The following is a 23,731-nucleotide window of genomic DNA, read 5'->3' on the forward strand; positions in this document are numbered from 1 at the left end:
GTAGCAAAGGCAGAGACATATAACCAATGTTTCGGCCTTGAGGACTGCATCAAAGTACGAGAAAATGCCGAGGAGTGTCAGAGTAAAAGGGGGGAAGGGGGAGTGGGAGGGAAGGAGGAGGTGGGGGGGGGGCGGGGGGCTGGGAAGGCAGGGCTGTGTAGGTGAAAGAACTGGAAAGGCAGGAAATGGGGAAGGGGGAGAAAAGGCTTTCATGGAAAGGGCCCAGACGGTCAATAAGGTGTTGTTCCTCCAATCTGCGGGTGGACAGGTCTGGGACCGTACATAAGGCCGTGGACAGATGTGCGAGGGCAGGGAGAATGTCCTGGAATTGTTGGCCACTGGGAGGTCACTGTGGTTGCGGACAGAGAGGAAGTGCTGGGCGAAGCGATCTCCCGGTCTGCGCCCGGTCTCCCCGATGTAGAGAAGGCAGCAGAGGGAGCGACGGGTGCAGTAAATCAGTCGAGCGGTTCAGGTCTCCGGACTGTGGCAACAGAGGAGGTGTGGGCGCAAGTGTTGCGCCTCCTGTGGGCCACAGGGGAAGATCGATGGGCGGGGAGGGGTTCAGGAGGGGAATCACTGCGGGAACGGTCCCCACGGAAGGGACTGAAGGACGGGAAAGACATGTCAGGTGGTGGGATCCTGCAGTGAGTGCCGGAAATTCAGGCGGATGAGGAGGCTGGTAGGATGAGGGGGGGACTCAACGTTAAACGGTTGTGTGTGGGGTCAGAGGGGGCCGTGAGAGATGGAGGAGGGCTAAGCCGATGGTGGTGGAGGGGACACTTCGGGAGTCGAAGTGGCGTTTCAGAGAGTTGCTTTAGCAGTTCACCATTTAGTCAGGATTTCAGCCGCCCTCCTGTCTGCCCCTTTTTAAATTTAATTCTATATTTTATTTTACTTACAGCTTGTTAGAAGCCGATTCTGGCCATTTAAATCCATGCCACCCAAATTAACCCACAGCCCCGTGCGTTTCGAAGGGTGGGAGTAAGCTAGAGAACTGGGGGTAAACACACGCAGACATGGGGGTGAACATAAAAAAACCCTCGCTGGCATCAAAAAAGTGCCACCCACCGCGAGTTGACACGGGCCGAGTCCCGTGGGTGTGAAGAGATCGGGCCGTGCGATCTCCCGCCTGCTCCGCTCTGCTGCCTGAAGGCTTCCCTCTGTCAGTGGAGGACATGGGCCACGATCGGCATTCGAGTCCCCCACTGGCTGTGAAGGGTTTGCACGCTCTCCCCGTGGCTACGCGGGCTTTCCCGGGGGGGGGTCTCCAGTTACTCCCACCCACCATTCGAAATGCGGCAGGCGGGGGTGTAAATCGGGTGACACTTACTCATGGGGGCAAAAGGGCCCGTTACTGTGAGGTAAATCGAAATCTAACCCTGCATCAGGATGGGGGATATGCCCGGCCCCCGGTTCCAGAAGGAAATCTGGTCTATGTGTTTGAGATTGCCATGCCTTGCTCACTCCCTCCTGCACCTGATTAGAGGTGTGCCCACTACCTTAGTTCCCAGAGTGGAACCCCACCCATGCAACTGTTCTGTTACCTTAATCCCTGAAGTACAGCCTCCATGTTTCACCAGCTCTTTTGTGTGCCCCATGGGGTGGCATCTTCCTTCTTTACCCCATGTGGGGGGTACTTCCCTGGGTAGAAATGGTCAGTCAGTTAGGACCTTTGATCGAAAATAGAGTGTGAAGAGGGGAGGAGAATAACAAGGTGCTGCTTAACTGAATGGTCAATATCCGAACTCATATACGTCTGTAGTCCCATAATTATTCAGTTCCCACGAGAAGGTCTGCAGCAATTTAGAAAAGCGATCGCTAAATATAGGCAATTGTCCACTGTATACCTATACTGATCCCACTGCCCCACTCTCTCCCCACAGCACTATATCAGTCCCCACACTGATCCCACTTCCCCACAGCCCTGATTCAGTCCCCACACTGATCCCACTGCCCTGGTCTCCCCCATAGCCCCGTGTTGGTCCCCACACTGATCCCGCTCCCCTCTCTCTCTCCCTGTATCAGTTCCCATACTGATCCCTGCTTATAAATGAAAAGTTTACAGGCACACTACAGTGTCCCATATAGTTTTTCTCAGTAGATAATATTGTGTTCACACAACATCCATGTCACATCATGCCTGATTTCCCAGAACGTGTCGTGGAAGTTAAGCAGTGCAGTCTTGCGTAGCAAGAAGAAGTGATGGATTACTGGTTAGGGGTAGGGCTGGAGTGAGACCACTGGGAGGGGTGCGGGCGTGTGAGAAACGAACAGGAGTGTTTCTATAAACCTACTCAGTCGTCTTCCCTCCCTCATACCCATGACCCTCTATTTTTCTTGCATCTGTGGTCAGTGTAAGAGTCTTTTAAATGTCCCTATTGTACCGGCCTTCACCATCACCCCCAGAAAAGCATTCCAGGCCCCCACCGCTTTGTGTAAAAGAAATACTCCTGACGCATCACTTCACCTTGTACAGATGTCCTCTGACATTTGCTTCTGTCGGCCCAGGCAAATGATGCTGGCTGTCCACCCGATGTAAGCCCCTCATCATCTTGAGTCACCTCTTATCCTTCTTCACTCCAAATAGAAAAGTCCCTAGCTCTCTTAGCCTTGCCTCACAAGGCACATTCTCCAAACCGGACAAAGTCCTGTATACCCACACTGCCTCCTCCACCCCCTCTCCACAGCTTCCACATCTTTCCTTGTAATGAGGCGACCAGAACTGAACACAGTACTCCCAAGTCAGGAAAATTGCAAGTTGGTCACAAAGAGATGGAATGGAGGTGGGGCATCCGCAGAGTCCACTGGCAAGCAATTCAACCAGGAGAGGCCTCTATGGCCATGAGTGAGGGCCTTGTGTGTGTGTGTAAATCTCTGGTGAGACCACACTTAGAAAATTGTGTTCGTTTCTAGTCGCCTCATGACAGGGCACCTTATCCCTACCGTTCATTATTTTAAATTTAGACATACAGTACGATAACAGGCCACGAGCCCATGCCGCCCAATTAACCTTCGTCCCATCCCCAATATGTTCCGAATGGTGGGCGGAAACCAGAGGACCCGCCCCCCTGGGAAAACCCATGCAGATGCCCCTTACGATTCGAACCCTAGTCCCGATCGTTGGCACTGTTAAAGCACCGTGCTGACCGCTACACCAACTGGACCGCCCCAAAACAGGATCACGATTGCCCTGCCCCAGATCTCTCTGCCAGTTTGACAACCCTCGGCGTCCCCGTCTGCCCCTCTCTCTCTCTCCCTCCCCCCGTAGCCACACTGTGGCGGAGAATTCTGAAGATCCACCACCTCAGTTCCAGTCGTCTCTTTACAGGTGGTTTGGAGGGGGGGGGAGGCGGAGGGGATTTACCAGGATGCGGCCTGGATTGGGGAACATGTTGGCAAAATCAAAAGAGCTTTTCTCTTTGGAGCAAAGAAGGATGAGAGGTGACCTTAATAGAGATCGACAAGAGAAAGAGAGATGGGCCCAGCACCCTCTTCCCAGGGCAGGAGTAGCAAACACCAGAGACGTCTGTACAGATTGAAGGGAGGGAAGTTTGGGGGAGACATCGGTACTTACGCAGAGAGCTGTGGGGGCCTAGAATGATGGTGGTGGAGGCTGGAACATTGGGGGCATTCAAAAGGCTCTTGGACGTGTGAGAAAACTAGAGGCTTGTAGGTGTGAAGTAGGGAAGGTTTATCCAATATTTTTCTTTCCACCCACATCCCACCTTAAGCACCCCATTAATCACCAAGCCCCTATGGTGTAGGGATTGCTTAAGTTGGGATGTGAATGGGAAGGAAAGGTTGAGAATCACTGCTTTAGACCCAATTGTTACTGAAATATTTGACTTGAGAAAAATTCTCATTGACCCATTTCCTTTGGTGTTATGAATCAGTGCACATAACGATGATTAAAACTGTTTTTCAAATGTTTTCTTCCCACTCACAGACCACCTTACACAATCCCTTGCTAATCACAGAGCACGGATGGTATAGGGATTACGTAAGGTGTTCTGTGGGTGGAAAGAAAAAGGTTGAAAATCACTGTTTTAATCATCCCTCACTGACTCGTTACATGCATGGTTTCAGAACTCATTTTTTCAAGCAAAATACTTCAGTAACAATTGGGTCTAGAGCAATGGTTCTCAACCTTCTTTCTATAGGTGCTGTTTTAATCATCCCTCGTGGACTCGTTATGTGCACTGTTTCAGAGTTCTGAAGGAAATGGGCCAATGACAATTTTTCTCGTCAAATATTTTGATAACAATTGGGTCTGGAGCAGTGATTCTCAGCCTTCCCTTCCCACCCACATTCCACCTTAAGCCACCCCTTAACGATCACAGAGCCCCAATGGGTAGGGATTGCTTGAGGTGGGATGTGAGTAGAAAGAAGGTTGAGAACCATTGCTCTAGACCCAATTGTTACTGAACTATTTTGCTTGAAAACATGAGTTCTGAAACCATGCATGTAACGAGTCAGTGAGGGACGATTAAAACAGTGAATTTCAACCTTTTTCTTTCCACCTACTTTCCACTTTAAGCAATCCCTTACTAATCACAGAGCACCTATAGCATAGGGAATACTTAAAGTGGTATGTGAGTGGAAAGAAAAAGGTTTAAAACCACTGGTTTAGATTGCAGTGGGGTAGGTCAGCATGACATTGTGGACCGAATGATCTGTACTGAGCTGGAACGTTCGCTGTTCTTTTTGTGGAGAGATTTCTGTTTTCAATGACCATCCCTCTACCTTCATTCGAGATTCTTCCAGCAGTGGGAATATCTTGATGTCTGCCCTCGGTATCTTTCAGTCACAATCTCAAAACACCCCCTCTAAGTGCCAAAGAATATGGACCCAAACCGGTTTAGCCTCTTTTTATAGGACAGCCCTCTGATCCCGGGAACTAGCCTGATAAATCTCCTTTGTGCTGTCTCTACCTTTCTCAGGGGAGGGAGTGCTCCCGCTGAGAACTCAACAAGCCCCTGTGCGGGACAGTCCAACATTCAAGTTTATTTATCATCCGATTGTGCAGGTTGAATACCCCTGGTCCAAACACCCGAATCGATCCAAAATCCGAAACTTTTTCATCCCTGGTCCCATAAGGTGATGTGTAATAGAGTTCAGAAATCCCAATCGGAGAACAGGACATGGCGGGCGTAAGTGGTGCATTACAGAGAGTAGATTTTCAATATATGTCTACTTCAGTTAATTAGTGCAGGTGTAACTATTTGTGTCGTAATGTGAATGCCTGTATCGTTGAGTCTGAGTGAATGAGTGGATTGTTTAAATGGTCTTCCAAAATCCAAAAAGCTTCTGGTCCCAGGCATAAGGGGTATTCGACCTGCACTAGAACAACCTGATGAAACAGTGCTCCCTCGAACCTTGATGCAACACACTGCAAACACACGTACAGACATAACCCACAGACCAGTGGTTCTCAACCCTTTTACACTCACGTCCCTCTGCCATCATTGCTCTGTGATTAGTAAGAGATTGTTTAAGGTGGGATGTGGGTGGGAAGGGAAGGTTGAGAATCACTGCTCTAGGCCCAATTATTACTGAAATATTTTGCTTGAGAAAAATTGTTGTTGTCCCATTTCCTTTGGTGCTCTGAAACCGTGCACATAACGAGTCCATGAGGGATGATTAAAACAGTGGTTTTCAACATTTTTCTTCCCACTCACATCCCACCTTAAGCAATCCCTTACTAATCACAGAGCACCGATGGCAGAGGGAATTTTTAAAGTCGGGATGTGAATGTAAAGAAAAAGGGTGTGAACCACTGCCACAGACAAACAATATATATTCACAGATCACAGGATAAAGGAACAGAAGTAGGCCATTCAGCCCATCAAGTCTGGTCTGCCTCTCCACCCTGAGCAAAACCGTCCACCTCCAGTTCCAAACCAACCTTTTCCCCATATCCCGATCCCCTGACTAATTAGATACCTGTCAATCTCTCCCAGTGATCCGACCTCCACTGCTGTAGGTGGCAATGCCCTCTGGCTACAGAAATTCCTTCTCTCCATTTTAAATGGGCACCTTCTCATTCTAAGACCATGCCCTCATATCCTGGATTCAGATCTTATACACATCGACTCTGACAAGTCCTTTCAGTGTTCAAAACATTTCTGTGAGATCCCTCTCATTCTTCTCTACTCCAACAAATAGAGTCCAAGAGCTGATAAACGCCCCTCATACGTTCGCCCCCTGTATTCCCGGAACAATCCTGGTCAATCTTCTCTGCACCCTCTCCTACATCAGTACATCCCTTCTAAGAGGCCCCAAAACTGCCCACAGTTACTCCAAACAAGGCCTCACTGGGGCCCCATGGAGCCTCGTCAACACCCCTCTACTCTCATGCACAATTTCCCTCAAAACGAAGCCCAACATAGCTTTCGTTTCCTTTACTGCCGATCTGATCTGGTGGTTAACCTTTAGGGTATCCTGCACGAGGACCCCTCCCACCCCAAATCCCTTTTCTCCCCATCCAAATAATAATCTGCCTGTTTATTTCTTCATCCAAGATGTTCAACCGTCCATTTCTCAACCTGCTATTTCTTTGCCCCCTCTCCAAAACTGTCTGAGTCTCTCCGCGACCGTTCACTTCCTTCTCCACCACCCGTCCTGGCCACGTCCACGAACGTGGCCACAGGACCCTTTGACCTTAATCTAAATCATCGACGCGTGTTGTAAAAAGAAACGGCCCCAACAGTGCTTGTATGCAGTACAAATATTAAAATAAATGATTTATCGTTAAATAAATAGTTGAGCCAAAGAGGGTGAGTGTGAGCAATTCCTCTGGTCATTCAGCACTCTCACTGGGAAGAAGCTGTTCCTCAGCCTGGCTCCTGTATCTCTTCCCCCGACGGAAGCAGTTGAAAGGTGCCGTGTGCGGGGGTGGAAGGGGTCTTCGATGATTATGTGAACCCTCTCTTGGCTTTGATTCCGGTAAATCCTATCAACCGGGGTGGGGGGAGACCCCAGAGATATGGCCATTCCATTTCAAGAGAAATAGAATGCAAGAGCAGGGATGTGATGTTGAACCTTTATAAGGCACTGGAGAGACCTCACTTGGAGTGTCATTATCAGTTCTGGGCTCCTCGTTTAAGAATGGAGGTGCTGACGTTGGAGAGGGTCCATTTTGAATATTGAAAGGCAGGGACAGAGTAGAAAGGTTGTTTCCACACCTTGGGAGTGTCCGGGACAAGAGGGGGCACAACTTCAGGGTGTCCACTCGGATTGGAAACGTGCATGGATTTCTTTAGCCGGAGGGCAGTGAATCTGTGGAATTTGTTGCCCCGGGGGAGCGTGGGGGCCGGGTCATTGGGTGTATTTGAGGCAGAGATTGGTCGGTTCTTGATTAGCTGGGAGAGGGATCAAAGGTTATGGGGAGAAGGCCAGCCAATGGGGCTGAATGGGAAAATGACAGGGTGGACACGATGGGCTGAATGGCCTGGGTCTTCTGGTCTTATAACCTTGATGTTCCTCCTTTCTCTCCCTCTTATTCTGTCTCTCTCACTCGCTGCATTGGGCCTTTCTCTCTCTTCTTACATCTGCTTGATAGGAAATGAGGCAAGGGCTTATGGCATAGATTCTCAAGGTGGGGGTGGGGTTGTATGCCCCAATGGATGGGCCCGGGAATATTTTGGTGGGGGGCGGGGGAGCTGAAGGATGTTTTAATGGGGCGCAGGAGAACTTTGGGAAATAATGAAAAAGTGGACTTGACCATTTGAAAGTGTTGGTGACCGACTTCAGTGGTCGACTCCGTGATTTAAAGGCAACGGTTGACTCAGCCATTTGCTGGTCGACTTCTCGGACATTCCAAGAGGAGTTGTCACGTGATGAAAACTCTGCTCCAAGCGAAAGTGATGGAGATCGAGATGGAGAGGAAAGACCCAAAATCGACTACTTTAGCAAGGGGATATTTAGTGGAGAGTGGCCTCAGTGCCGTTAGTGACTTACTAGAAGAGAGACCAACTGGAAATGACAAAATGTGGAGATTTAAGGGTGAAACTGACAAAATTAGTCCCTCGAATCAAAAAATAATCAGGGATGAGATTTTGTCGATTATTAAACATGTGTTTGAGAGGGTTGATGCGTAGTTGAATATGAAATGCGTGTTCCCGACCTTAATTGTATTGAAATACACTTGCAGTAAATGATTTAATCATTAATCATGACTTGTGTTATGAGCCCAGAGGACCCCAAAACCCAGCAGCGATATTCACCAAGATAAATGGTTACTTAAACAAAAGTTGTTTTTAATTATCTTCAAACATGAAAACAGAATCACACTTGAAATTAACTAACCTAACCCCCTTCTAATTCTAAACGCACGTGTGTAAGTTCAGAAAAGTTCTTTGGTTCACAGTCCAATCTCACTTCTCACTCCTCCAAGTTCACTGGTTGCAGTCAATTCTTAACTGTGCACAGAATTTAACATTTATAAAGTTCACCAGGCTTTAGTGCTTGAAAGGGACATGGTCACCGCTCAGGAAGGTTCTTGTAGGTTTTCAGAGAGAGAGATGTTGTTCCAGGACATACACAACTGATGTACTTCCATCAGCCACTTCAGTGTCTTGCTGATGAAAATTGCCCCCCTTAGGGTTCTCCGGATGATCACCTTTTTCTTTCAGGTCATCACAGAGTTCCTTTCTGTTTCTCTTATTTCCAAGTGAAACATTAGACAGCTAGTCCTCTCCTCTTGCATGAACTGCATGGACTTTGATCAGGCCGTCTTCCAAAATGGGGCTTTCCACAAGCTTATCAGCTTGTCCTGTTTGAGTCCCAGCTACTGTTACTAGCTGTAACACCGTCAAAATGATCTCTCTCTCTCTCTCTCTCTCTCTCTCTCTCTCACACACACACACACACTGAGAAAAAGCCTGTTTAACTCCCTCTGCATGCAAAACCACATGACCCTCTTAGAACAGCTCCAGACAATCTGCAGCTCCAACAAGATCTTTCATCTGTTGCCTTTTTGTAAACAACAATCCATTAGTAAAGTCTCTTGGGTGCTCTCCAAAGCTCTTGCAAAAGCTGTGGGGCTGATATGTCTAGCATGGGGCAGAGCTCCATGTATTCAAACAAGATCTGTTTTAAAGTGTTTGTATGTGACCTACTCCAACTAACCATTCCCAATTTATCTCCTCAAAACATACTGATATACTCTGTCACACTTCTTTTATAACTTTTTTCCACTAATGGTGGGGCGACCATTCTTATTGAAAAGTCAAGGTGGGGCCTGGGGCAAGGAAAGGTTGAGAATCAGTGGGTTTATTATCATATGCATAAGTCCAGGATACACATGCACTGAAATTCCACCTTGCTGCAACCACACAGCCTCCTAAGGCATTTTTATCTCCTAATCTCTCTTTATCCTCGCCCTCAGTTCATTCTGTCCCCTCCCCCCCATCGGAGAGAGTTACAAGTTTGGGCTAGGAGGAGATGCATTGGAATGATGGCCAACAATAGGGGCCATGGTATCCCAGCAAGCATGGCAGATACACAACATCTCCATTAAACCACCCACGGCCTTTGGGGGGGGGAAATGCACCACTCGACAAATGACACCAACCCCTCGAAGTGGTGGGATGGATGGATTTTGGGCTTGGATTGGGAGCAGCCTTGGCTTTTGAGCATGGACCTACCCTGCTGTACTTTAACCTCAGACGTCACCGAGCCCCTCAGTGTTCTGGAAGAGGAAGAGGAGGATCATGGGACAGGGATTCGTCACGTGACCAAGACTCAGTCAGGTGAGTTCTCTACCGACCACGAGGGACTCTTTCAAACATGATATTACCTCTTGCGAATCGCTTTCGCATCACAATACCAATTTTAGAAATGAGACCAATAGGTGTTTAAATTGAAATCAAATCTAGGTGGTGTTTGGGTTAGCGAGATAATGTGGGGAGTCATTAGGCCAAGGGGTGAGGAAATAAGAAGTTCTGTTGACCATTGAATGTTCTCTGAGGTTGGGTAAACAGATCAGCAGAGGCAGCCAATCAGAGAAAGGTACTCCTGATTGAATATCTCAGTAAAGTGGAGGACAGTGCACTGGGAATATGTGTTGGGGCAGTGTGGAGGGAGCTTCACTCTCCGTCTGATCTCGGGACTGTGTGACGGGATGGGGTGGAGGAAGCTTCACTCTGTGTCTGAACCCGGGAGTGTGTGATGGGACAGGGCGGAGAGAGCTTCACTCTGTGTCTGACCTTGGGAGTGTGTGATGGGATGGGGTGGAGGAAGCTTCACTCTGTGTCTGACCCAGGAGTGTGTGTGTGATGGGACTGTGCGGCAGGAGGTTCACAGTGTGTCTAACCCTGAGAGTGTGTGATGGGACGGTGCGGAGGGAGCTTCATTCTGTGTCTGACCCCGGGAGAGTGTGACACTAGAGTTTAATGGGATGATATAGTGGGAGCTTAAGTCTCTACCTGACCCCAGGAGTGTGTGATAGGACGGTGCGGTGGGAGCTTCACTCTGCGTCTGACGGCAGCAATGTTTAATGGGACGGTGTAGAGGTAGCTTCACTCTGTGTCCGTTCCCCCCCTTAATTGTGTGCTGGGTCGGTGTGGAGCAATCTTCACTCTGATCCTGACCCTGGGAGTGTGTGATGGGACGGTGCAGAGGGAACTTCACTTAGTGTCTGACCCCGGGAGTGTGCGATAGGCCTGTTTCGAGAGAGCTTCAGTCTGTGTCTGACTCCAGCAGTGTTTAATGGGACAGTATAGAGGGAGCTTGACTCTGTGCCTGACCCCGGAGTGTGTGATGGGATGGTGCGGAGGGAGCTTCACATTGTGTCTGACCCCAGGAGTGTTTGACGAGACAGTGCAGAGGGAGCTTCACTCTGTGTCTGACCCCGGGAGTGTGTGACGGGATGGTGCAGAGGGACCTTCACTCTCTTGTCAGAACCCAGGAGTGTGTTATGGGACGGTGTGGAGGGAGCTTCACTCTGTCGCTGACTCTGGGAGTGTGCAATTGGACACAGCAGCGGGAGAATCACTCTGTGTCTGACCCCAGGAGTGTTTGACGGAACGGTGTGGAGGTAGCTTCAGAACGTGTCTGACCCCGAGAGTGTGTGATGGGACAATGCGGAGGGAGCTTCACTTACTGTCTGACCCCTCCCGACCGAGTGATGGGACGGTGTGGCGCGAGCTTCATTCTGTGTCTGACCACGCGAGTTTGTGTTGGGACGGTGCGTTGGGAGCTTCCCTCTGTGTCTCACCCAATAAGTGAGTGATGGGATGTTGCGGAGGTAGCTTCACTACATTTCTGACCCCGAGAGTGTAGGATGGGTCCATGCGAAAGGAGCTTCACTCTGTGACTGACCCCACACGACCCTGTGATGGGATGGTGCAGAGGGAGCTTCACTCTGTGCCTGACCATGGGAGTTTGTTTTGGGACAGCGCGGAGAGAGTTTCACTCTGTGTCTGACACCGAGAGAGTGTGACGGAGCAGTGGGAACTTCAATGTGTCTGACCCTGGGCATGTGAGATGGGACGTTGCGGAAGAAGCTATATTCAATGTCTGACACCGACAATGTATGATGGGACAGTGCGGATGGAACTTCACTCTGTCTCACCCTGGGATGTGTGTGATGGGACGGTGCGGTGGGAGCTTCACTCTGTGTCTGACCCAGGGAGTGTGTGATGGGACAGTGCGTAGGAAGCTTCACTCTGTGTCTGACACTGAGAGTGTATGATGGGATGGTGCGGAGGGAGCTTCACTCTGTTTCTGACCCTGGAAGAATGTGATGGGATGTTGCGGAGGTAGCTTCACTCTGTGTTTGACTCCTCGCCACCGTATGATAGGACGGTGCGCATGGAGCTTCATTCTGTGACTAAGACCGCGAGTGTTTGATGGGATGCTGCGGAGTAGGCTTCACGCTGTGTTTGACCCCGAGAGTGTGTAATGGGATGGTGCAGAGGGAGCTTCACACTGTGTCTGACACTGAGAGTGTGTGATGGGACGGTGCGGAGGGAGCTTCACTCTGTGTCTAACCCCGGGAGTATGTGATGAGACGGTGAGGAGGGAGCTTCACTCTATTTCTGACCCTGGAAGAGTGTGATGGGATGTTGCGGAGGAAGCTTCACTCTGTGTTTGTCGCCTCGCCACCGTATGATAGGACGGTGCACATGGAGCTTTATTCTGTGACTAAGTCCGCGAGTGTTTGATTGGATGGTGCGGAGTTAGCTTCACGCTGTGTCTGACCCAGAGAGTGTGTGATGGGATGGTGCAGTGGGAGCTTCACATTGTGTCTGACCCCAGGAGTGTTTGACGAGACAGTGCAGAGGGAGCTTCACTCTGTGTCTGACCCCGGGATTGTGTGACGGGATGGTGCAGAGGGACCTTCACTCTCTTGTCAGAACCCAGGAGTGTGTTATGGGACGGTGTGGAGGGAGCTTCACTCTGTCGCTGACTCTGGGAGTGTGCAATTGGACACAGCAGCGGGAGATTCACTCTGTGTCTGACCCCAGGAGTGTTTGACGGAACGGTGTGGAGGTAGCTTCAAAACGTGTCTGACCCCGAGAGTGTGTGATGGGACAATGCGGAGGGAGCTTCACTTACTGTCTGACCCCTCCCGACCGAGTGATTGGACGGTGTGGCGCGAGCTTCATTCTGTGTCTGACCATGCGAGTTTGTGTTGGGACGGTGCGGTGGGAGCTTCACTCTGTGTCTCACCCAATAAGTGAGTGATGGGATGTTGCGGAGGTAGCTTCACTCTGTGTTTGACTCCCTGCGACCGTGTGATAGGACAGTGCACATGGAGCTTCATTCTGTGACTAAGACCGCGAGTATTTGATGGGATGCTGCGGAGTAGGCTTCTCGCTGTGTTTGACCCTGAGAGTGTGTAATGGATGGTGCAGTGGGAGCTTTACACTCTGTCTGACACTGAGAGTGTGTGATGGGACCGTGCGGAGGGAGCTTCACTCTGTGTCTGACCCCGGGTATGTGTAATGGGATGGTGCGGAGGGAGCTTCAGTCAGTGTATGACACCGAGAGTGTGTGATGGGAGAGTGCAGAGGGAACTTCACCATGTGCCTGACGCTGAGAGTGTGTGATGGGACGGTGAAATGCGAACTTCACTCTGTGTCTGACCCCGGGTTTGTGTCATGGGACGGTGCGGAGGGAGCTTCACTCCGTGTCTGACCCCGGGTATGTGTAATGGGACGGTGCGGAGGGAGCTTCAGTCAGTGTCTGACACCGAGAGTATGTGATGGGAGAGAGCAGAGGGAACTTCACCACGTGCCTGACGCTGAGAGTGTGTGATGGGACGGTGAAATGCGAACTTCACTCTGTGTCTGACCCCGGGAATGTGTGATGGGACGTTGCGGAGGGAGCTTCACTCAGTGTCAGACACCGAGAGTGTGTGATGGGACGGCGCGAATGGAACTTCACTCTGTCCGACCCCGGGAGTGTGTGTGATGGGATGGTGCAGAGGGAGCTTCACTCTCTGTGTGACCCTGTACGTGTGTGACGTGATGTTGCGGAGGTAGCTTCACTACGTGTCTGACCCCGAGAGTGTGTGTGATGGGACCGTGCGGAGGTAGCTTCACTTAGTGCCTGACCCCTCACGACTGAGCGATGGGATGGTTCGGTGGGAGCTTCATTCTGTGTCTGACCACCGGAGTTTGTGTTGGTACGGTGAGGACGGAGCTTCCATCTGTTTCTGACCTTGTAAGTGTGGGATGGGATGTTTCGGAGGTAGCTTCACTCTGTATCTGACCCCTTGCGAACCTGTGATGGGTCTGTGTCTCTCCCTGGGAATGTGTGATTGGACGATGCGGAGGGAGCTTCACTCAGTGTCTGACACCGAGTGTATGTGATGGGTCGTTCTGGAGGGAACTTCACTCTGTGTCTGACCCTTGGAATGTGTGACGGGATGGTGCGGAGGGAATTTCACTCAGTGTCTGACACCGACAGTGTGTGATGGGACGGTGTGAGGGGAACTTCACTCAGTGTCTGACCTCGGGAGTGTTTAATAGGACGGTGTGGAGGGAGCTTCACTCTCTGCCTGATGCCAGGAGTGTGTGTTGGGACGGTGTGGCGGGAGTTTTACACTGTGTCTGACTCAGTGTGTGTGTGATGGGATGCAGCGGTGGGGCCTTACTCTTTCTGACTCAGGGAGTGTGTGTCATCGGACGTTGCAGAGGGAGCTTCCCTCTGTGTCTGACCCCTCACGACCGAACAATGGGATGATGCGGTGGGAGCTTCATTCTGTGTCTGACCACCGGAGTTTGTGCTGGTATGGTGCAGACGGAGCTTCCCTCTGTTTCTGACCTTGTAAGTCTGTGATGGGATGTTTTGGAGGTAGCTTCACTCTGTATCTGACCTCTTGCGAACCTGTGATGGGACTGTGCGGAGAGAGCGTCACTCTGTGTCTGACCCCGGGAATATGTGATGGGACTGTGCGCAGGGACCTTCACTCAGTGTCTGACACAGACAGTGTGTGATGGGACGGTGTGGGGGGAATTTCACTAAGTGTCTGACCTCGGGAGTGTTTAATGAGACGGTGTGGAGGGAGCTTCACTCTCTGCCTGACACCAGGAGTGTGTGTTGGGACGGTGTGGCGGGAGTTTTACATTGTGTCTGACTCAGGGTGTGTGTGATGGGACGCAGCGGTGGGGCTTTACTCGGTCTGACTCCGGGAGTGTGTGTCATCGGACGTTGCGGAGGTTCCTTCACTCTGTGTCTGACCCTGTAAGTGTGTGATGTGATATTGCGGTGGTGGCTTCACTACGTGTCTGACCCCTCGAGTGTGTGTGATGGGACCGTGCGGAGTTAGCTTCACTCTTTGACTGAACCTGTAAGTGTGTGATGGGATGATGCGGAGGTAGCTTCACAACGTGTCTGACCCCGAGAGTGTGTGATGGGAACATGCGGAGGGAGCTTCACTCAGTGTCTGACCCCTCATGACCGAATGATGGGATGGTTCGGCGGGAGCTTCATTCTGTGTCTGACCACCGGTGTTTGTGTTGCTACGGTGCGGACGGAGCTTCCCTCTCTTTCTGACCTTGTAAGTGTGTGATGGGATGTTTCGGAGGTAGCTTCACTCTGTATCTGAGCCCTTGTGAACCCGTGATGGGACTGTGCTGAGAGAGCGTCACTCTGTGTCTGACCCCGGGAATATGTGATGGAACGGTGCGGAGGGAGCTTCACTCAATTTCTGACACCGACAGTGTGTGATGGGACGGTGTGCAGGGAATTTCACTCGGTGTCTGACCTCGGGAGTGTTTTTTTTTAATTTTTTATTTTTCACACTAAAAACCATATTGACCAAGATACATACAGATATTTTTCTTCTTAAATATACAAAGTGTCATTTTCTCCCCCATTTTCCCCCCTCCCTTCCCTCCCTCCCTCACTCCCTTTCCCATTTATTTAAAGTTCAATCTATAAGATACATTTAACCCGTTAAACAATGTTGTCACTTAATAAAAAATTAACAAGAAATTTTACTGAGTCAGTTCTTTTCGTTATCTTCTCCTTCTGTCATTTTAGGTGGTAGAAGTCCATGGTAGGATTTCTCTATTGTATTTCATGTATGGCTCCCATATTTGTTTGAATTCTGTAATGTTATTTCTGAAATTATATGTTATTTTTTCTAATGGAATACATTTATTCATTTCTATATAGCACTGTTGTATTCTCAAATTGTCTTCTAATTTCCAGGTTGACATAATACACTTTTTTGCTACAGCTAGGGCTATCATAACAAATCTTTTTTGTGCACCATCCAAATCAAGTCCAAATTCTTTGCTTTTTATGTGACTTAGGAGGAAGATCTCTGGGTTTTTTGGTATATTGCTTTTTGTGATTTTATTTAATATCTGGTTTAGATCTTCACAAAATTTTTTCACTTTCTCACATGTCCAGATTGCATGAATTGTTGTTCCCATTTCCTTTTTACAGCGAAAACATCTGTCAGATACTGTTGGGTCCCATTTATTTAACTTTTGAGGTGTAATATATAGCCTGTGTATCCATTCTTATTGTATCATATGTAACCTCGTATTTATTGTATTTCTCATAGCTCCTGAGCATAACTTTTCCCATGTTTCATTCTTTATCTTTATGTTTAGATCTTTTTCCCATTTTTGTTTAGTTTTACTATTTGTTTCCTCGTTTTCCTTTTCTTGTAGCTTAATATACGTGTTTGTGATAAATTTTTTGATTATCATTGTGTCTGTAATCACATATTCAAAATTACTTCCCTCTGGTAACCTCAGACTGCTTCCCAATTTGTCCTTCAAGTACGATTTCAGTTGGTAGTATGCCAACACTGTATCGTGAGTTATATTATATTTATCCTTCATTTGTTCAAAGGATAATAATTTATTTTCTGAAAAGCAATTTTCTATTCTTTTGATCCCTTTTTTCTCCCATTCTCTAAAGGAAAGGTTATCTATTGTAAAAGGGATTAGCTGATTTTGCGTCAGTATTAGTTTTGGTAGTTGGTAATTTGTTTTATTCCTTTCTACATGAATCTTCTTCCAAATATTGAGCAGATGATATAATACTGGAGAATTCCTACGTTGTACCAATTTTTCATCCCATTTATATAATATATGTTCGGATATCTTCTCCCCTATTTTATCTAGTTCTAATCTAGTCCAATCTGGCTTTTCCCTTGTTTGATAAAAATCTGATAGGTATCTTAATTGTGCAGCTCCATAATAATTTTTAAAGTTTGGGAGTTGTAAGCCTCCTTGTTTATACCATTCTGTTAATTTATCTAGTGCTATCCTCGGTTTCCCCCCTTTCCATAAAAATTTCCTTATTATTTTCTTTAACTCCTTGAAGAATTTCTCTGTTCGGTGTATTGGTAATGACTGAAATAGGTATTGTATCCTTGGGAAAATATTCAGTTTAATACAGTTTATCCTTCCTGTCAGTGTTAGTGGTAAGTCTTTCCAATGCTCTAAGTCGTCTTGTAAGTTTTTCATTAATGGATGGTAATTGAGTTTATATGGATGGCCGAGGTTTTTATTTATTTGTATACCTAGGTATCGCATTGCTTGTGTTTGCCATCTAAATGGCGATTCTTTCTTAAACTTTGTGAAATCCGCATTATTCATTGGCATTGCTTCACTTTTATTTGCGTTGATCTTGTACCCCGATACTTCTCCATATTCCTTCAATTTCCTATGTAATTCTTTTATTGATATTTCTGGTTCTGTTAAGTATATTATAACGTCATCTGCAAATAGTCTGATTTTATATTCCTTCTCTTTTATTTTTATCCCTCATTTTATTTTCTGTTCTTATCAGTTCTGCTAGTGGTTCTATAGCTAACGCGAACATTGAGGGAGATAGTGGACATCCCTGCCTCGTTGATCTGCTTAAGTTAAATTGTTTTGATATATATCCATTTACTGTCACTTTCGCTAATGGCCCCTTATATAATGCTTTAATCCAATTAATATATTTCTCTGGTAGGCTGAATTTTTGAGGTACTTTGAATAAATAATTCCATTCTACTCTGTCAAAGGCCTTCTCTGCATCTAAAGCAACCGCTACTGTTGGAATTTTATTTCCTTCTACTGCGTGAATTAAGTTAATAAATTTACAGATATTGTCTGTTGTTCGTCGTTTTTTAATAAATCCAGTTTGGTCTAGATTTACTATTTTTGGTACATAGTCGGCCAATCTGTTTTCTAATAGTTTAGCTATTATCTTATAATCTGTGTTAAGTAAAGATATTGGTCTATATGACGCTGGTGCAAATGGATATTTCCGTGTCTTTGGTATTACTGTAATTATTGCTGTTTTGCATGAATCTGGTATGCTTTGTGTTTTATCAATCTGGTTGATTACTTCCAGAAGGGGAGGAATTAATAAGTCTTTAAATGTTTTATAGAATTCTATTTGGAATCCATCCTCTCCTGTTGTTTTATTGTTCGGTTGTTTTTTTTATATCTCCTGTAATTCTTCTATTTCAAATGGTTTTATTAATTTATTTTGCTCACTCTGTTTGTAATCTCGGTAGTTCAATTTTAGTTAGAAATTCATCTCTTTTGTCTTCGTTCCCTTCGTTTTCAGTTTGATATAATTGCTCATAGAATTCCATGAAGTTTTCATTGATCTCCGTTGGATTATTTGTAATTTGTTTGTCTTTTTTCCTTGATGCCAATACCATTCTCTTAGTTTGTTCTGTCTTAAGCTGCCATGCTAGAATTTTGTGCGTTTTTTCTCCTAGTTCATAATATTTCTGTTTTGTCTTCATTATGTTCTTCTCCACCTTATATGTTTGTAGTGTTTCATATTTTATTTTTTAACTGCCAATTCTCTTCTTTTTGTTGTATCTTCCTTTATTGCTAATACTTTTTCTATATTTGTTATTTCCCTTTCCAACTGTTGTTTCCCAATTGTATTCCTTCTTCATCTTAGTTACGTAACTTATTATTTGCCCTCTGATGAACGCTTTCATTGCGTCCCATAGTATAAACTTATCTTTCACTGATTCCGTATTTATTTCAAAGTACATTTTAATTTGTCGTTCAATTAATTCTCTAAAATCCTGCCTTTTAAGTAGCATGGAGTTTAATCTCCATCTATACATTCTTGGAGGGATGTCCTCTAACTCTTTTGTCAATATCAGGGGTGAGTGGTCCGATAATATTCTAGCTTTATATTCTGTTTTCCTAACTCTGTCTTGCATGCGAGCTGATAACAGGAATAGATCTATTCTTGAGTATGTTTTATGTCTACCCGATTAATATGAATATTCCTTTTCCTTTGGGTGTTGTTTCCTCCATATATCCAAAAGTTGCATTTCTTGCATCGATTTAATTATAAATTTGGTTACTTTGTTCTTTCTGTTAGTTTTTTTTCCAGTTTTATCCATGTTTGAGTCCAAATTAAGGTTAAAATCCCCTCCTATTAATATGTTCCCTTGCGTATCTGCTATCTTCAAAAAGATATCTTGCATAAATTTTTGATCTTCTTCATTAGGTGAGTATACATTGAGTAAATTCCAAAATTCTGAATATATCTGACATTTTATCATTACATATCTCCCTGCTGGATCTATTATTTCCTCTTCTATTTTGATTGGTACATTTTTACTGATTAATATAGCTACTCTTCTAGCTTTTGAATTATATGATGCTGCTGTTACATGTCCTATCCAATCTCTCTTTAATTTCTTGTGCTCCACTTCAGTTAAGTGTGTTTCTTGTACGAATGCTATATCAATTTTTTCTTTTTTCAGTAAATTTAGCAGTTTCTTCCTTTTGATTTGGTTATGTATTCCATTAATATTTAAAGTCATATAGTTCAACATAGCCATTTCATACTTTGTTTATCTTTCCTTTCCATTTCGTCATCACCACCTTCCCTTCTTATCCATTTCTGCTTTATTTTTTTGAACTCATTATAAGACAACATTTCTAAAACATAAAATATTTCCACTATTCTCATATCTAAAATTCCTTTAACCCCAATAGTCCCTCCCCTTTCTGAGTTGCCCTTTGTCCCTTGTCGGGCAACCACATCTCCCCTTTCTATTTGGATTCGCGAATCCGCTCACAAGTGTCAACTGATTTCACAGTGACTGTAATTCTTCCCCACCCAGAACCCCCAGAAAAGATTTTAATCTTCATATATAACAAAGGTCACTCTCTTAATTCCCTCCTTACTTCCTTTCTTCCCTTTCTTTCCCTTCTTACTTCTTACATATACTCTATTTTTTTAAATATATATATAATTTGTTGTCATTTTTGTTCTTGTTACATCTCTTCATCTCTCTGTCTGTTTTGTAGTTGTTCTGCAAATTTTCGTGCTTCTTCCGGATCTGAGAATAGTTTGTTTTGCTGCCCCGGAATAACTATTTTAAGTACCGCTGGGTATTTTAACATAAATTTATAACCTTTTTTCCATTCGTTCGTTTTTGCTGCATTAAACTCCCTCCTCTTCTTCAGGAGTTCAAAACTTATATCTGGATAGAAAAAAAATTTTTGACCCTTGTATTCCAGTGGTTATTCCATTATATCTATCTTCTGAGCTAACAGCTCCTGTGTTTCTTTAACTTTTTTATCAGATTCTTCTAATTTCTTTTTTAAGTCATCTACCTCAATTTCTATGGCTGTTTCTCATTCTTCCACCTTGTCTACTCTTTTTCCTATATCTGTCATGATCATCTCTATGCTATTCATTTTTTCTTCTGCACTTTTAATTCTTCTTTTTATTTCACTGAATTCTTGTGACTGCCATTCTTTTACTGTTTCCATATATTCTTTAAAAAAAAATATATCCATGTACTTGCCCTTCCCTTCATCTTCCATTTCTCTGTGTTCTTCCTCCTCTTCTTCTGAGTCCAGGATCTGTGTCCTTTATCTCTGTCTCTTCTGGTTTTCTTGTTGGGTTGTTTGTTTTATTTTGTTGGGTATTTTTGGTCTTCTTATTTTTATTAGAAGTGTCTTGGTGTTGGTCTTCTTCCTCTGGGTTGGTCATCTGTTGTTTCTTTGATTTCTTATTTTTATTCTCTTCCTTCTTGTTCTCGTAATTTTCTATGTTTTCCTCTTGCTGTTGTGTTGTACTTGTCTGTTTCAGCTGTGGAGATCTACTCCTCAGCTGGTCCCCCCTCCCGTCAGTGTTATTTTTGTCTTGCGCATCGCGCATGCGCGAGGATTCACGCAAGCGCGTTTGCGCACTTTTGTTTTGCTCAGTGAGCCATTTTTGTAGTCCCGAGTTCGGGGCTTTGACTGACCTCAGGGAGCGGGCTTCTCTCTCCACAGCGGGCCTCCTCGTACAGGTAAGGCCTTCACCTTCTTCTTCCGATGTCTTTCCTTCTTCTTTTCTTCCCGTTTTTGGTTTTTCTTTCTTCGCTGCCATTTTCTCCACACTTTTACTTTCACTTTGTTACGGTTTCTATGTTTGTGCCTTTGTTTTTTCCCTATCTTTTTTTAACTTTTCTGGAGAGGGCTGGAGTTCTCCTATCAGCCACTACTCCATCACGTGACTCCTCACCTCGGGAATGTTTAATGAAACAGTGTGGAGGGAGCTTCACTCTCTGCCTGATGCCAGGAGTGTGTGTTGGGATGGTGTTGCGGGAGTTTTACACTGTGTCTGACACAGGGTATGAGTGATGGGATGCAGCGGTGGGGCTTTACTCAGTCTGACTCTGGGAGTGTGAATCATCGGACGTTGCAGAGGGAGCTTCCATCTGTGTTTGACCCTGTAAGTGTGTGAAGTGAAGTTGCGGAGGTAGCTTCACTACGTGTCTGACCCTCGTGAAATTGGAATGGGACAGTTCAGTGGGAGCTTCTTTCTGTGTCTGAACCTGTGAGTTTGTGTTGGGACGGTGCAGAGGGAGCTTCTCTCTTTGTCTGACCTTGTAAGAGTGTGATGGGATGTTTCGGAGATTGCCTCACTCTGTGTCTGACCCCTCGTGACCGTGTGATGGGACGGTGCGGAGGGAGCTTCACTCTGTGTCTGACCCCGGGATTGTGGGATGGGACTGTTTCGAGGAGCTTCATTCTGTGTCTGACTACAGGAAGTGTTTAATGGGACGGTGTGGTGGGAACTTCACGCTGTGTCTGACTCAGGTTGTGTGTGATGGGACGGAGCCAAGGGATCCTTCCTCTGTTGGTCCCCGGGAGTCTGTGTGATAGGACAGTGCAGAGGGAGCTTTGTTCTCTGTCTGACCTTGTAAGTGTGTGATGTGATGTTGTGGAGGTAGCTTCACTACGTGTCTGACCCCGAGAGTGTGTGAAGGGAACGTGCAGAGGTACCTTCACTCTTTAACTGACCCTGTAAGTGTATGATGGGTTGATGCAGAGGTAGCTTCACTACCTGCCTGACCCCGAGAGTGTTTGATGGGACCATGCGGAGGGAGCTTCACTCAGTGTCTGACCCCTCGCGTCCGAGTGATGGGACGGTGCGGCGGGAGCTTCATTCTGTGACTGACCATGGGAGTTTGTGTTGGGACGGTGTGGACGGAGCTTCCCTCTGTTTCTGACCTTGTAAGTGTGTGATGGGATGTTTCGGAGGTAGCTTCACTCTGTATCTGACCACTTGCGAACCTGTGATGGGTCTGTGTCTCTCCCTGGGATTGTGTGATGGGACGATGCGGAGGGAGCTTCACTCAGTGTCTGACCCTTGGAATGTGTGACGGGATGGTGCGGAGGGAATTTCACTCAGTGTCTGACACCGACATTGTGTGATGGGACGGTGTGGGGGGAATTTCACTCAGTGTCTGACCCCGGGAGCGTGTGATGGGACTGTGCGGAGGGAGCTTTATTCTGTGTCTATCCTGGGAGTGTGTGATGGTTCAGTGCGGACAGAGCTTCGCTCTGTTTCTGACCCCGGGAGTGTGTGATGGGACATTGTGGAGGGAGCTACTCACTGTGTCTGACCCTGGGAGTTTGTGTTTGGACAGTGCAGTGTGAGCTTCCCTCTGTGTCTGACCCCGTCAGTGTATTATGGAATGTTGCGGGAGTACCTTCACTATGTGTCTGACCAGGGGAGGGAGTGTGTGATGGGATGAAGCGCATGAGATTCATGCTGTTTCAGTGTCCAGGAGTGTTTAATGGGATGGTATAGAGGGAGCATCACACTGTGTTTGACTCCAGGAGTGTTTGACGGGAAGGTGCGGAGGGAGCTTCCCTTCTGTCTGACACCAGGACTGTTTGATGGGATGGTGCGGATGGATCTTGACTCTATGTCTGACCCCCTATGACTGCATTTTGGGACAATGCGCACGGAGTTTCAATCTGTGACTGACCCTGGGAGTGTGTGATGGAACGGTGAAGAGGTAGCATCCCTCTGTGTCTTTCCCCAGAATTTACACTGGGATTGCGTGATGGGACGGTGTGGAGGGAGTTTCTTCTGTGTCTCACACCAAGAGTGTGTCATGTGATGGTGCGGACGGAGCTTCACTCTGTATCTGTCTCCGGGTGTGTGTGATGGGACGGTGCGGAGGGAGCTTCACACTGTGTCTGACCCCGAGAGTGTGTGATGTGATGGTGCGGAGGGAACTTCTTTCTGTGTCTGACTCCAGCAGTGATTAATGGGACTGTGCAGCGGTAGCTTCACTCTGTGTCTCAGTCCAAGAGATTGTGATGGGACGGTGTGGAGGGAGCTTCACTCTGTGTCTTTTCTGGTTGTGTGTGATGGGACGCAGCATCGGGGGCTTCACTCTGTGTCTGACCCCGGGATTGCATGGTGGAACGGAGTGGAGGGATATTCCTCCAGTGTATGATGCCGGGAGTGTGTAATGTGATGGTGTGGAGGGAGCTTCACTCTGCATCTGTCTCCAGGTGTGTGTGATGGGACAGTGTGGAGGGAGCTTCACTCTGTGTCTGACCACAGGAGTGTGTGATGGGACGGTGCAGAGGGAGCTTCACTCTGTGGCTGACTCCAGGAGTGTGTGATGGGATGGTGCGTCGCAAACTTCACTCTGTGTCTGACCCCGGGATTGCATGATGGGACGGTGTGGAGGTATCATCCTTCAGTGTCTGACGCCGGGAGTGTGTAATGTGATGGTGTGGAGGGAGCTTCACTCTGTGTCTGACCACAGGAGTGTGTGATTGAACAGTGCAGAGGGAGTTTCACTCTGTGTCTGTCTCCGGGTATGTGTGATGGGACAGTGTGGAGAGAGATTCACTCTGTGTCTGACCACAGGAATGTGTGATGGGACGGTGCAGAGGGAGCTTTACTCTGTGTCTGACTCCAGCAGTGTTGAATGAGATGGTGTGCAGGGAGCTTCACTCTGTGCCTCACGCTGGGAGTGTGT

General features: G+C 46.8%; 1 protein-coding gene across 1 annotated transcript in view; it reads left to right on the forward strand.

Moving 5' to 3' along the window:
* Nucleotides 1-23,731, forward strand: part of LOC138740774 (EH domain-binding protein 1-like) — a 381,602-nt gene that overhangs the window by 26,995 nt on the left and 330,876 nt on the right. The window contains exon 7 of the mRNA XM_069893852.1: nt 9,669-9,752. Within this exon, the coding sequence (XP_069749953.1) occupies nt 9,669-9,752 (84 nt within the window). The remainder of the gene's footprint in view (nt 1-9,668; nt 9,753-23,731) is intronic.

This window comes from Narcine bancroftii, chromosome 8 (genome assembly GCF_036971445.1).
Source record: "Narcine bancroftii isolate sNarBan1 chromosome 8, sNarBan1.hap1, whole genome shotgun sequence".
Taxonomy (NCBI): domain Eukaryota; kingdom Metazoa; phylum Chordata; class Chondrichthyes; order Torpediniformes; family Narcinidae; genus Narcine; species Narcine bancroftii.